This window comes from Calidris pugnax, unplaced genomic scaffold, assembly GCF_001431845.1.
Source record: "Calidris pugnax isolate Ruff unplaced genomic scaffold, ASM143184v1 scaffold19, whole genome shotgun sequence".
NCBI classification, from domain to species: Eukaryota; Metazoa; Chordata; class Aves; order Charadriiformes; family Scolopacidae; genus Calidris; species Calidris pugnax.
This window is the reverse complement of record NW_015090775.1, coordinates 4,915,671-4,930,904: the sequence shown is the minus strand read 5'-3', so window position 1 is coordinate 4,930,904 and position 15,234 is coordinate 4,915,671. Positions and strand designations below refer to the sequence as shown.

The 15,234-nt window shown below is 46.0% G+C and overlaps 1 protein-coding gene across 1 annotated transcript in view; it reads right to left on the bottom strand.

Annotated features, from left to right (window-relative positions):
* Positions 1-15,234, bottom strand: part of RSU1 (Ras suppressor protein 1) — a 53,793-nt gene that overhangs the window by 31,171 nt on the left and 7,388 nt on the right. Inside the window, exons 2-3 of the mRNA XM_014945854.1 lie at positions 15,125-15,224; positions 5,462-5,512 (exon numbers count right to left, since the gene is read on the bottom strand). Coding sequence (XP_014801340.1) covers positions 5,462-5,512; positions 15,125-15,224 — 151 coding nt within the window. The remainder of the gene's footprint in view (positions 1-5,461; positions 5,513-15,124; positions 15,225-15,234) is intronic.

Here is a 15,234-nt window from a genome sequence, read left to right as displayed (position 1 = left end):
TCTCCCTCCGCTTTCAACTGGATTGTCACAGGAGACCCCAAAGTGGAATCGTCCCAGGTTTGTTACTTACACAGCAACTGGTTCAAGACTGCAGAATCCAGCTAGTTAGCTTCTCCAAGAGCTTCACTTCTGATTTTGAAGCACAAAAAGTTCTTATCGAGCAGCAAAAGATAGACTCAACTATTTTAGAAGTTACCAAGAACAGAAGCAGCCAGTTCAAGACTCCTCCGGTAGCACAGTATCAGACAGCTGGAAGAAATCCAGCCTAATATTCTCCAGGAAAATCAACGTGGATTTGAGTACTTTTGATAATGAATGATTTTGACATGTAAATGCACAAGCACCAGTCATATGAACGACAGACTAAAAATATCAACAAAGCACCATATCACAAAAATATTCTAAACAGTATGATGGATTTAATAGTGAAGTCTTCATACTTGTTAATGAAACTTTACTTACTTTTAACACAGCTTGCTGGCAAAAATTACGAACTATGGTTATATAAAAATATGCATATCCAGTTTTTACATATATTTATTCTTCCAGATAGACATATTTACTCTAAACAGCAGGGAAAAAAAAGCAAGCAGAACACTCATTTAAATGGCAGAAAACCAGAAGAAGATGCTAATATGACCTTAGTGTAGCATGTCAAGTGTCACTGCCACCAGCTTCCTAGTCATTTTAAGAACAATCTGCTAAGACAATTAATTACACAGCTTAAAAGATTAGGTCAACAGTGTCAAATCCAAGAATATGAACTTGAAATTTAGCCTTTTAAAAGTGTGTGCTGTCTATTTAAATGTCTACATCAGTTTGTGAAAGAATAGTAAGTTTCAGAATTGATGAGTTACTTATCAGGAGCAGCAGTGGTTTCACCTTCCCATAAAAGAAACCCAAACATTGCAATTAGAAAACCTGACAGAAGCCCTTGGCTGAGAGAACAGAGATCACCAGGCTGCAAACATATAAGGGCTACTTTAGAAGAAAACAGTAATTAAAAATTGACATTTAACATAACAGAATTTTAGAACAGCAGCAATCCTTAATCTGGTATTTTGAAAACTCAAACTGTTTCAAACAGAGGGTGTACTCTGGGTTTTTCTTGAATAGGTAAAGTCAACCTGAACACATCCTTCTTGGACACCTTTTGTTACCACTGCTTTTACCTGTAGACCTGACTGGAGGGGGAAAGATTCATAGCTAGGATACTAGTTAGTTACCTAGCTTTTAATTCTGGTGCTTATGCTGAAGCATGTCACCCTGCCCGGGCTCAGTTTTCAGGCAGCCAAGTTACTGCGACTCAAGTCTCCTTGCAGGAGTTCCAGCCTGTCTTCTCCTCCTCAGAACACGGTAGATATCTGCTACCTGCCCAGCCAGTTGTATGTTCAGCTGAACTTGCCCTTTAGCCTTCACAGAGAAAGGATGATTAAGTCCTTGAAAATGTGTTAGCTTTCAAAAGTTGTAAGATTTTTACAAATCCCAAAGAAAGAATTGTCAAGGTTAGGGCTTTGAGCAACCTGCTCCGGTGGGAGGTGTCCCTGCCCACAGCCAGGGGGGTTGGAACTAGATGATCTTTAGGGTCCCTTCCAACTCTAACCATTCTATGATTCTATGATTCAAGTTTACCAAGAGTAATGCTTACAACTTGTTTCATCCTTGTGCCAGGTAAGCAGCCCTTCAGACAGATGATACCTGAGGAAAGAACTGGCACTTTAGGGTCCCTTCCAACTCTAACCATTCTATGATTCTATGATTCAAGTTTACCAAGAGTAATGCTTACAACTTGTTTCATCCTTGTGCCAGGTAAGCAGCCCTTCAGACAGATGATACCTGAGGAAAGAACTGGCACTAGAGAGAAGTTCTGCCTGACAGCACTAGGTACCCAACTTTGGATGAGTTGTCTGACCACAAGCATTGGGTGGCAGTTCACTCTTCACACCTCTATCTCAAGGTTCCTGCAACCCTCCAAAAGCTGCAGGGAAAGCTGGAGTGGCTGGATACAATTAACTGCTCAGCTGAAGTTCAGAGACAGGCATCTCCTCGCAGTGACCTGAAAGAATGCAAAAGCCACCAGTGGCCCCACAGCCCAGCTCCATCAGTGGCTGATGACAGGTGCCAGAAGGCAATATGCTCAAAGTGAGCTTACCATAATGCTTACCTAAATCATTCTCTCAGCTTCCAGCTATTCATAACTCCATGACCTTCTAAACCAGGTCAGGGTAGAGCTGTGTGTTTAATAGCGATGCCTACAATGTTCCCTGTCTGAATTTGCCCCTGGATTTACTCATTCATCATCACTTACATGTTAGATGACTGGACATTGCTGGTCACATTTATAAATAAATTGAGATTTCTTCGAAAACTACAATAGGGACAAAAACAAATAGCAAGATGCCAGTCTGGAGGACACTATACAACCAGAGGTAGGGCCTAGAATAACTAATTTATACTTCTTACAGCCACTCACATAGTGTCCATAATTTTATCTATTTACTACTACAAATCTACTTACTACTAAAACAAATCCTTTAAATTATGCATTAGTACCCAATAAACTGCATCCAGAGTAGAAGTGTTTAAGTACTAAAATCTAAGAATACTTTCATTTTTTCCTTGTGCTTAATCCTCTGCAAATGCTCATAGCCCTAAATGAGATTTTCGTATCAATACATATGGTTTAAATAACACATACTCTCTTACAGTTTGTGCAGCAAGTAGTTTAGAGTTCGATAGGTTGGGTTTTATTGGTTGGTTTGTTGAGGTTTTTCTTCCATTTGTATTTGTTTGGGGTTTTTTTAAACCCATCTCAGTTTGCAAAGCTTTTCTTGGGCACAGCCTGGCACATGCCAAAGCACCTACCCAGCTATCTCCTCAACGCTCACCCCCTTTGGTGGTTCCATTCTCATCCCCATTTCACGCACTCTTAAAAAATTCAGTTTCAAAAAGGGAAGGGCTGGCTGAGACAGAAGCCCACTGGCACATCCAGAGAGCAGACAAGGACAAGCACAACATCAACAGAAACGTTTCCTTCTCTTTGGAAGATGCACAGTAACAGGGTTCAGATGAAACCCACTGCTCGTATTTCAAGAACCAAGAAGCAGGAACATTTCCACAAGAGACTGACAGGTAAGCCCAAAGCAAAGTCAGTCCGATATCTGCTTCCACTAAGGTAAGTCTCACATTTATGGTGCTTTCATAAACTATTCACCAACACCTCACTTAAGGGCTGCTTCCCTTTGGGAAATACGATCCGCAAGGTAGTAACTTATGGTGGTGTGTGCAGTACAAGCAAGAGACCAATTACATGCAAAAGATTATTTTGACAGAAGTAGACTGCTTGACTTTCAGGCCTGAAGCTCACATTCAGTTGGCCTTGCTCACATATATTTGGTTACAGGTAACCAGTGCTGTTTAACATCTTTATTGGCAACAGGGACAGTGGGATAGAGTGTACCCTCAGCAGGTTTGCCAATGACACCAAGCTGTGTGGCGCAGTCAACGTTTCAGAGGGAAGGGATGCCATCCAGAGGAACCTGGACATGCTTGAGAGGTGGGCCCATGCAAACCTCATGAAGCTCAACCAGGTGAAGTGCAGGGTCCTGCGCCTGGGTCATGACAATCCCAAGCACAAAAGAGCAGCCCTGAAGAGAAGGATTTGGGGGTGTTGGTTGATGAGAAGCTTGACGTGAGTCAGCAATGGGTGGCACTGGCAGCCCAGACAGCCAACCACATCCCAGTCTGCATCAAGAGAATTGTGGCCAGCAGGTCGCGGGAGGTGATTCTGCCCCTCTGCTCTGCTCTCATAAGGCCCCACTAGGAGTACTGCGTCCAGCGCAAGAAGGACATGGACCTGTTGGTCCAGAGGGAGGCCATGAACATCATAGGAGAGATGCTCCAGCCCCCTGATGAAGAGACAGGCTGAGAGAGCTGGGCTTGTTCAGTCTGGAAAAGAGAAGACTCTGGGGAGACTTTATAGCAGCCTTCCAGTCCCTAAAGGGGGCCTACAGGAGAGATGGGGAAGGACTTCTTTATCAGGGAGTGCAGTGATAAAACAAGGGTTAATGGTTCTAAACTGAAAGAGAGGAGATTCAGACTAGATTTTAGGAAGAAATTCTTTGCTGTGAGGGTGGTGAGGCACTGGAACAGGTTGCCCAGAGAAGCTGTGGCTGCCCCATCCCCGAGGGGTTCAAGGCCAGGCTGGATGGGGGTTTAGCAGCCTGGTCTGGTGGGAGGTGTCCCTGCCCAGGGCAGGGGGGGTGGAACAAGATGATGTTTAATGTTCTTTCTAACCCAAATCATTCTATGATTATGCAGTTGAGTTTAATTTATTTTCAGTCAAATCAATTATCCATCTCCTAAAATGCAAACTGTATCATTTCTGATACAGTTAAAAATGTTCAGAAGAAGGATTTGGGGGTGTTGGTTGATGAGAAGCTTGACGTGAGTCAGCAATGGGTGCTGGCAGCCCAGAAGGCCAACCCCATCCTGGGCTGCATCAGGAGAAGTGTGGCCAGCAGGTCAAGGGAGGTGATTGTGCCCCTCTGCTCCACTCTCATAAGGCCCCACTAGGAGTACTGCGTCCAGCGCAAGAAGGACATGGACCTGTTGGTCCAGAGGGAGGCCATGAACATCATAGGAGAGATGCTCCAGCCCCCTGATGAAGACAGGCTGAGAGAGCTGGGCTTGTTCAGTCTGGAAAAGAGAAGACTCTGGGGAGACTTTATAGCAGCCTTCCAGTCCCTAAAGGGGGCCTACAGGAGAGATGGGGAAGGACTTCTTTATCAGGGAGTGCAGTGATAAAACAAGGGTTAATGGTTCTAAACTGAAAGAGAGGAGATTCAGACTAGATTTTAGGAAGAAATTCTTTGCTGTGAGGGTGGTGAGGCACTGGAACAGGTTGCCCAGAGAAGCTGTGGCTGCCCCATCCCCGAGGGGTTCAAGGCCAGGCTGGATGGGGGTTTAGCAGCCTGGTCTGGTGGGAGGTGTCCCTGCCCAGGGCAGGGGGGGTGGAACAAGATGATGTTTAATGTTCTTTCTAACCCAAATCATTCTATGATTATGCAGTTGAGTTTAATTTATTTTCAGTCAAATCAATTATCCATCTCCTAAAATGCAAACTGTATCATTTCTGATACAGTTAAAAATGTTCAGAAGTCTTCACCTAAATATAAGTACTTCACAGCCATGGCAAGGAATGGATTTTTCACTGAACTGATAACAAGACTGAGAATTACAGATGTTCCAGCATCTGTAATTGTGTGAAGTTGATCTGTGTGAAGTTGGAAAGGCATGTTGAACATGGCTGCTAAGTCACATCCTCAACCTCTATTTTTAATAAAGTGGTTCACCAAGAAACACTCTTAACAGTGACATTGCACTCTATAAGAAGAAAAAAAAAAGCAGTGTCAGCTTTCCAACTGCCTGTAATGAAGTCAGTAAATAGGAGTATACTTACTTGTAAGCTTGTTGTGACTCAGGACCAGCTGTGTGATATGAGACAGTGTAACTGCAAATGAAGAGAGAAAGAAGTTAGTTTATGGGCAACTGAGAGCTTGTAGCTATTTTAGCTAAAAAAAAAAAAAAGAAAAAAAGAAAAAGAGGCAAGCTATTCTCTCCACTCCAGTAACTCCAGATTCATGTGCATTGTCACAATGAACAAGACAATATAAGACTTAAGGACGTACCCAACCACTCCTCTGCCCCTTTACTTCTCATTTCTGTCACTGCATCAAACACAACTTGAGCAGCAAGTACCGCTGCCTCCCAGCACAGGTCTGGTTCTGGGCACACAAACACCTTTCTCCATCCTTTAAATCCTTCCCGAGGGAAAACTGATAGGTACTCCAGTATTTATCCCAACAGAACACATGCCATGCAAGCAACTACATTTCCACGTGTTCCCAACCCATTATTATGCCAGATTCAACTCCTAAGTACCCACAGCTGCATTTACAGCCTCGCATCCATGCAGCACAATACCAGACTAGCAGTGTTGTCGCATGTCAAATGGCCAGGTGACAACAGGCAATATTTACTCAAAGTAACTGAATGATCTGATTGATCGAAGCCCCTCAGATTCCATCTTATTGAACAAACAAGTGTGGGGCACAGGGCAGTTACAGAGACCAGCACTCCCCCTACACTTCTCCATCCTTTACATTTCTTGCCTACTTCCACCCTCCACATCACCATCACTTTCCCTAGAATCTCCATAGCCCACAACTGACAACAGCATCTGATCAAAAAAAGACGCTAAATATTCTCAGAGGAGAAACTCACACTTTGAAGGAATTCTTGAGCATCCTTCCCCTCCCTGTAAAAAGTTTGCTGTATTTTATTGGAACTAGAAAAATGGAGAGATTTTCCTCTCCCACATCTTTTCCTTACTTCCAGTGTAGCCTCTTTAAAACAGCTCTAGAAACTACCTGGCTGCCCCTCCTAAGCAGCTGGGAACTTTTCCTGCCTGAGTGACAATTGTAGAGCTACCTCTCTCATCCCTCAGGGCTTTCCTCACGCAACAAACATCACTAATTGTAGCCCAGATAGAGCCCAGAGGGGTCTTGCTGCCTTAGGGAACGAAGAGATCCTGGTGAGCATGTGTAAAAACTGGGCGTGCTAATTAATACTTACTAAATTGCAAGCTGGAGGAAACAGCTTGGAGAGCTTTTACTTACTAATGGATATAGCAACCAGCTTGAAAGCTGGTGTATTAACACAGGCACACATAACCTGTTTGCAGAATGAAAGCGGTCACCCAAAGGCAGAAACAAAAAGTCACAGTTCCCTGTGCAATTGCAGGTTGTGGAGGAAGGAAAGGCAGGGAGGAGAAAGGAAGAAACACTGCATCCACCCTAAATTTCTCCTAAAACGTGAGTGCTCTAAGTACTGACTGCACCACCTCACAAAGCAGAACGGGTGGGGAGATGCCCTGCAGTGCTGCCTCCAGCTCCAGAGCCTCAGCACAAGAGACACCTGGACCTGTTGGAGCGGGGCCAGAGGAGGCCACGGAGATGATACAAGGGCTGGAGCACCTCTACTGTGAGAGTTGGGGTTGTTCAGCCTGGAGAAGAAAAGGCTTCAGAGAGACCTTGTAGTCCCTTGCAGTACCCAAAGTGGGCCTACAAGAAAGCTAGAGTGGGACGTCTTACGAGGACACATAGTGACAGAATGAGGGGTAATGGCTTCAGTGGAAGATGGGTAGTCCCTTGCAGTACCCAAAGTGGGCCTACGAGAAAGCTAGAGTGGGACATACGAGGACACATAGTGACAGAACGAGGGGTAATGGCTTCAGTGGAAGAGGGGAGATTCAGATTAGCTGTCAGGAAGAAATTTTTCACTATGAGGGTGGTGATGCACTGGGCCCAGATTGCCCAAAGAAGCTGTGGCTGCCCCATCCCTGGAAGTGTTCAAGACCAGGTTGGATGGAGCTTTGAGCAACCTGGTGGGAGGTGTCCCTGCCCATGGCAGGGCAGTGGGACTAGATGATCTTTAAGGTCCCTTCCAACCTAAACCATTCTATGATTCTATGGCAGAGAAAGAAGCTGATAGAAAATCTGTAAGAGTATTACAGAAAAAACAGCACTAAAGGGCAGACAAGAGCAGCTGCCTCCACAAACAGCTCTAAGGTTTAAAACATAAAGCACACATCAGCACCTGAACCACAAGCAACCGCAAGTCTATACAACAGACACAGGTCTATTGGGCCAGATGGGACCCATCCAAGGGTACTAAGGGAGCAGGTGGAAGTGCTCACCGAGCCTCTTTCCATTATTTATCAGCAGCTCTGGCTAACCGGGGGGGTCCCAGTTGACTGGATGTTACCAAATGTGACACCCATCTGCAAGAACAGTCATAAGGAGGACTACAGGCCTGTCACCCTGACCTCAGGGCTGGGGAAGGTTATGGAGCAGATCACCGTGAGTGCCATCACACAGCACATACGGATCAGGCCCAGCCAGCACAGGTTCATAAAACGAAAGTCCTGCTTGACTAAACTGATCTCCTTCTATGATAAGATCACCTGCTTACTGGACAAGGAAAAGGCTGTGGATGTTGTCTACATAGACTTTAGTACAGTCTTTGACATGTTTCCTGCAGCATTCTCCTGGAGAAACTGGCTGCCCATGGCTTGGACAGGTGTACTCTTCGCTGGGTAAAAAAACTGGCTGGAGGCTGGGCCCAGAGAGTGGTGGGAATGGAGTTAAATCCAGTTGGTGGCCGGTCACGAGTGGTGTCCCCCAGGGCTCAGTACTGGAGCCAGTTCTCTTTAATATCTTCATCAATGATCTGGACAAGGGGATCAAGTGCACCCTCAGTAAGTTTGCAGGTGACACCAATTGGGCAGGAGCATTGATCTGTCTGAGGGTAGGAAGGGTTTGCAGAGGGATCTGGACAGGCTGGATCCATGGGATGAGGCCAATGGGATGAAGTTCAACAAGGCCAAGTGCCAAGGCCCAGTGCAAGGCACTTGGGTCACAATAATTTCATGCAGCTTGAGGAACAGACGCCAGAGAAGGTTTAAATTGGGCGTTAGGAAGAATTGCCTTACTGAAAGGGGTATCAATGTTGGAACAGGGTGGCCAAGTGGTTGAGACACCATCCCTAGAGGTATTTAAAAGACGTGTAGATGACGGGGCACACTTAGGTAGACACTCAGGGACATGGTTTAGCGGTGGACTTGGCAGTGTTAGGTTAAAAGTTGGACTCAACAATCTCAAATATCTTTTCCAACCTAGATTATTCTACAATTCAACACTATTGATTACTTGCACATATAGCTAAATACAGGAATGCAATTTACACAAAAGAATGAGAGAAGATGCTGGGGATAGTCACCCAGGATATGGAAAAGGTTGGCTACTGAACGACTTTCACCTCAGTCTTCACCAGCAAGAGCCCTAACCACACTGCCCAAGTCACAGAAGGTAAAAACAGGGTTTACGAGAATGAAGAACCGCCCACTGTAGGGAAGACCACGTTTGAGACCATCTAAGGAACCTGAAGGTGCATAAGTCCATGGGACCTGATGAAATCCATCTACAGGTCCTGTGGAAGCTGGCAGATGAAGTTAAGCTGCTTTCCATTATATGTAAGAAGTCGTGGCAGTCTGGTGAAGTTCCTGCTGACTGGAAAAGGGGAAATGTAAAATTCATCTTCAAAAAGGGAAAAAAAGAAGACCTGGGAAACTACAGGCCAGTCAGTCTCACCTCTGTGCCCGGCAAGATCATGGAGCAGATCCTCCTGGAATCTCTACTAAGCCACATGGAAAATAAGGAGGTGATTGGTGACAGCCAGCATGGCTTCACCAAGGCCAGGTCATGCCTGACAACTTTGATGGCCCTCTACGATGGCACTACAGCATTGGTAGACAAGGGGAGAGCAACAGGTGTCATCTACCTGGACTTATGCAAAGCATTTGACACTGTCCTACATGACATCCTGGTCTCAAAATCGGAAAGTCATGATGTGACGGATGGCCCACTCAGTGGATCAGGAACTGGCTGGATGGCCCCACTCAAAGGGTTGCAGCCAACAGCTCAGTGTCCAAGTGGAAGCCAGTGATAAGTGGTGTCCCTCGGGGGTTGGTACTGGGACCAGTGCTGTTCGACATCTCTGTCAGAGACATGGACAGTAGGATAGAGTGCACCCTCAGCAAGTTTGCTGATGACACCAAGCTGAATGGTGCAGCCAAGGCGCTGGAGGGAAGGGATGCCATCCAGAGGGATCTGGACATGCTTGAGAGGTGGGCCCATGCAAACCTCATGAGGTTCAACCAAGCCAAGTGCAGGGTCCTGTACCTGGGACATGGCAATCCCAGGCACAAATACAGGTTGGACAGAGAATGGATCGAGAGCAGCTCTGAGAAGGACCTGGGGGTGTTGGTGGACAAGAAGCTCAGCATGAGCCAGCAATGTGCACTGGCAGCCCAGAAAGCCAACCCCATCCTGGGCTGCATCAAGAGAAATGTGGCCAGCAGGTCGAGGGAGGTGATTCTGGCCCTTTACTCTGCTCTTGTGAGACCCCACCTGGAGCTCTGTGTCCAGCTCTGGAGTCCTCAGCACAGGAAGGACATGGACCTGTTAGAACAGGTCCAGAGGAGGGCCATGAACATCATAAGAGAGTTGCTCCAGCCCTCTGATGAAGACAGGCTGAAAGAGTTGGGGTTGTTCAGCCCGAAGAAGAGAAGGCTCCGGGGAGACCTTGTTGTGGCCTTCCAGTACCTGAAGGGAGCTACATGAGAGATGGGGAGGGAATCTTTATGAGGGAGTTGAGTGATAGGACATGGGATAATGGTTTTAAATTGAAAGAGGGGAGATTTAGATTAGATACTAGAAAGAGATGGTTTACTGTGAGGGTGGTGAGACACTGGAACAGATTGCCCAGAGAAGCTGTGGCTGCCCCATCCCTGGAGGGGTTCAAGGCCAGGCTGGATGGGGCTTGGAGCAACCTGGTCTGGTGGGAGGTGTCCCTGCCCAGGCTTCGAACTCGATGATCTTTAAGGTCCCTTCCAACTCTGACCATTCTGTGATTCTATCACCTGTGTGAAAAAACCACCCCTGGAAATACCAAGTTTTTCATTACGCTGCCACTTGCCTACTCCTGTGAAAAGAACTGTGCTGTGGGAACAGCTGACTCTGGTTTTCCTCATTCTATATATACAGTAAATTCTGCATGACAACTAAACTATCAGCTCTTCTGATATAAACATCTCCCTTAAGCAACTAATTAACATCCCCAAGTGACATCTAGACGGCAGAAGGGGGCCTGATAGTGCCTTTTTGCTTTGGATGCAGGCAGCCCAGGCAAGCATAATAGGCAGGACTCACTGAAGATCACTCAATGGGTCAGACAATTCACCCCGAGGTTCAAATTCACCTCCAAGGTTCAAATGGCACCGCAATTCCCACAGGGGAGTTACTAGAACCTCTCTCTGATGCCACCAGAGGAACTCATAGATACTAAGAGGCAGCTCCTTGAGGACTGCAGAGCCTGGGTGCCTTGCTAACACTCAGCAACTAGCATACAGGCAGTAAGTTACTTTGATTTCAAGACCTCACCAAATATCCACACAGAAGTTTGAGGGTCAGTATACTACCGTTTGCCAGAACAATTTACTTGTACATTAATTACAAATTCTCATTATGGTCCCAGTCTCACTATTGCTTCAAAATGGGGTGAATCAAGGGAAGAATATAGAAGCTCTTCCCTTTTGGCCCTAGTATCAAGCCTTTTCATATGCAGTACACGACAGCAGTAAGTTAGCTTTACATAAAATGTTTATATGACAACACTTGACTTAACTTTTTTAAAAGAAAAAAAAAACAAAAAACCCCCATAAAACAGGAAGACTACAGAGACCTTGCTGAACCAAGATAAAACATTGTCTGTCCCAGCGGAGGAAGTTAATGCAGGATCAGCATTACAGTATCATACAAAACAGCTTGCAAGTACAAGTGCCCCTTCATCTTCTGTGCTTTGGAGCTCACAATTATATTAACACTAACTTTCTGATAAAAAATTCTAGGCATGTTAATTCCTACCACACAAGCACATACTTTATGTAAAATGCGAATAGCTTACAGATGGAATGATACTGAGAACAAATTAACACTTACAAAGTAAATAGGACTTCATCCAATATTCTTTCCCTGACAACAAGACAACTTGAGACATCTGCTGCTCTGTAATTTGGGCAAAATAATTCCTTAATTCATAGCTTCCCCATATCGATCACTTAAAGAAAATAAATCAGAGATTAGAGACTGGTCCCTACTTCAAGAACAATTCCATAATTGTGGATGGTTGCTTGAAGTCCTACCAACAAATGCTCTAGCTATCAGACTACAGAAAAGCCACATCGTCTCCTACTTGCTGAACCCAGCTGTTCACCCTACAGGGTGCATGTTGATGCTCTCCACCACTACCTGTCCATATTGGGTGCTTTGTAAGCAAATATGATCTATTTGTGTCACAATACGGAATAAAAAAAAAAAAACCAAACAACACATTAGAACACTTCCACCGGGCAATGCATTTTTAAAAACTATTCATGTATTCATGGTGTAACATTTGTTTTATCCCATGCCAGAATAATAAGGAAGGCCTTTAAAACTGTTGCACATGGTCTTTGCATTAGCGTGATGAGCTACAGCACAGAATACCTAGACCAAGGAACATTTTCAGTCTCAATTTTTTTTTTTTTTTGCTGCAGATGAAAAGAGTTTTCTCATATTACATTTCTGAAAGTCTCAAAAATTCAGGTGCTCTGAAAGCCTGTAGCACAATTCTAGTTTGTATTTTAAGTCATTAGTAGAAAACATGGAAGTGCCTGGATTCGAAGAATACTCCTAAAATAGAACTCAGCTTCTAATGGTATTAATGAACTCCTGAGCAAGCAGCAGCTCGGGGACTACTGAACTTTTCTTTGTCAATCTGAACACCACATTATATACAAGCTGGTAACTCCACTCTCCCTTTACTAAACACAAAAGCGGGAAGAGATGCAGAGGTTGCCAAGCTCCTGGGTCTAAGCTAGTTTAAGACAGGGAGGCACCAGGTCAGACTCATTTAGCTTCCCTACTGGTCCTGAGCACTGGAAAAACCCAAAACACCCAATCTGTACTAGAAAAGATCACCATTTAGGAGTCAGATGACAGGGTGAGAAAATAAGCATGTTTAACATTTTCTCAAACCAAGGCCTACATTTCAGAGGTAATACCTATTCATTAGTTTTTTTAAAGGCACATTTGAATCAAGTCATTCATTCTCCTAATGGAAAGCGGCAAATAACTTGATGACAAAAAAAATCCCGAACCAATCCCAACTTACAATGCCTTCTCTGCCAGAGTACAGAGTAAGTGAAAAAACAAGGTGGTCTCAATTAACTGAACAGAAACCAGTCATTTCCCATTCATTTCCCCCTCCCCTAACTTCCTCCTCAAAAGGAGGAAGCCCCAAATCCCCATGCTAAATCCAGTCACACGACGTGCACCAAGAACATCTGCACCCAGACCTCTCTGATGCAGTGTAACCCGGGTACCACAAGTCTACACTTCACCTAGGGAGCTCCCTGCCAAACAAGCTTCAGATGCTTAATTAGTAACTTGATATCAGGGACCACCCATGGACTAGTGTCCCACAGTGTGGTCCCTGACCCTGCCTGCACAACCAACCCAAAACAGCGTTTGTACAAGAAAAGTTTTGTTTATTTGAGCATTACTAATATTCTTCAACATTACCTTTTTTCCCCTGCCTGAAAGATCAAAGCTGACTAATTAATTATGTGCCTTAGAGTTGTTAAGAGGCACCAAGTCCACTTGAAAAAATACTGCCCCAGACTCTTAATGTAGTGGTTTATCTGAAAGGGATAAGCATAATTCTGAAAATGGGTCTGTGTTAATGGGAGCTAAACACTACTTTGTCTCAAACAACTAGAAATACAGTGAAGCTTTCTCTTCAGTGTGAGTTGATATACACGGGCTCGACAATGTAATCTTCCTGAAATCACACACACAACTCAGAAGCAGGAAAAGAATCAGTAAAGGATGAAGACTTAAGTACAGAACCTAGTTCAGCAGAACACTGACGCGAGTGAAGATACTCTGGTCTGCTCCCAGCTCTGCAGACAATGGCAAGTTGGTAGTGAGCCATACATTTCCTTGAACTCATTTCCATCATGTAAAGAAGAGCTACGTACACTTGCTCCTGTCTGCTATCAAGTTTAACTAACATAGTAAAGAGCTAACCCAGGATACAATTAGAGTTTCAAGTACGGCGGTTGTTCTAGACTTTGCTTTTTTCTCATTACATCACATATTAAGGGAAGTTTCAGCCTGTGGCACACTACAACCAGCCAAAACTTCAACTTATTATGTATCAGCTGTGCCATAATAGAGAATCCCAGAATGGTATAGGCTAGAAGCGACCTTAAAGATCATCGAGTTCCAACCCCCCTGCCCTGGGCAGGGCCACCTCCCACCAGACCAGGTTGCTCCAAGCCCCATCCAGCCTGGCCTTGAACCCCTCAATGGATGGCGCAGCCACAGCTTCGTTGGGCAAGCTGTTCCAGTGTCTCACCACCCTCATAGTGAAAAATTTCTTCCTGATATCTAATTTGAATCTCCCCTCTTTCAGTTTAAAACCATTACCCCTTGTCCTATCACTACATGCCCTTATAAAAGTCCCTTTCCAACTTTCCTGTAGGCTCCCTTCAGGTACTGAAAGGCCACAACAAAGGTCATCCCGGAGCCTTCTCTTCTCCAGGCTGAACAACCCCAGCTCTCTCAGCCTGTGCTCATAGGAGAGATGCTCCATCCCTCTGACCATTTTTGTGGCCTTTCTCTGGAGGAGGTACATCACAGGCACTCCTAGCCAAAGCAAAAGCAAGCCAAAGCCACCTGCCTCGCTCTTCATTTATGAGTTCCCCAGAACTGACACTTTGTTGTTATGGGTATGGTGCATTTGCTGTAAATGCAATATACCAATAAGAAAACACAGTCACAATTCTGGAAGCACGTGCAACATGCAAAGCATGATCCTGCTGTATCTGTTGAACAGCATTATCTCACTCTCCTCCAGAGACCAGCTGTGCCCAGCTCCAGGCTTAATGCCACCCTACGCCTTTCAAAAACCAGCAGAGATGCTACTTGGCCAGTGGCTTTGCTTCAGTAGCACGGAGAGGACAGGATGGACGGACAGGAGAGGCCGGAACGGACAGACAGGAGGCAAAGCCTCCCCATCCCTCCAGCGCCAGAAGGGCCGCAGTCAGAGGCTGGGCGGGCTGAGAGCGGCAGCCGGCGCACAGGCAGAGGCGATGGGGGAGAGAGGGGCGGCAGCCTCAGCCCCCCCGCCGCTCTCCCCGGTGCAGCGGAGCCGGGGCTCTCCCGAACACACACACACACGCACACGGCCGTTCCGGTGCTGCCGGGCGCCGCGCTCTTCCCTCCTACCGACGGATCCCCCCCAAAGCCCCCAAGGCTTCAGGGCACCCCCGGCGCAGCGGGGGCCGGGGCAGCAGCCCGGGAGGGGCGGCGCGGCTCCCCCCGCGGCCAGGGCCGGCGGCGGCCCCGGGACAAATAAGGAAGTTTGGGCGCAGACCCCGCCCGCCGCCGGTACTCACAGAGGCCGGGCACGTCCAGCATGCTAGAGATGCCGCGGTCACACATGTCCACCTCGGGCTGGTTCTTGTCCCTGCTCTCCTCCACGATCTTCTTCAGAGACTAAGACATG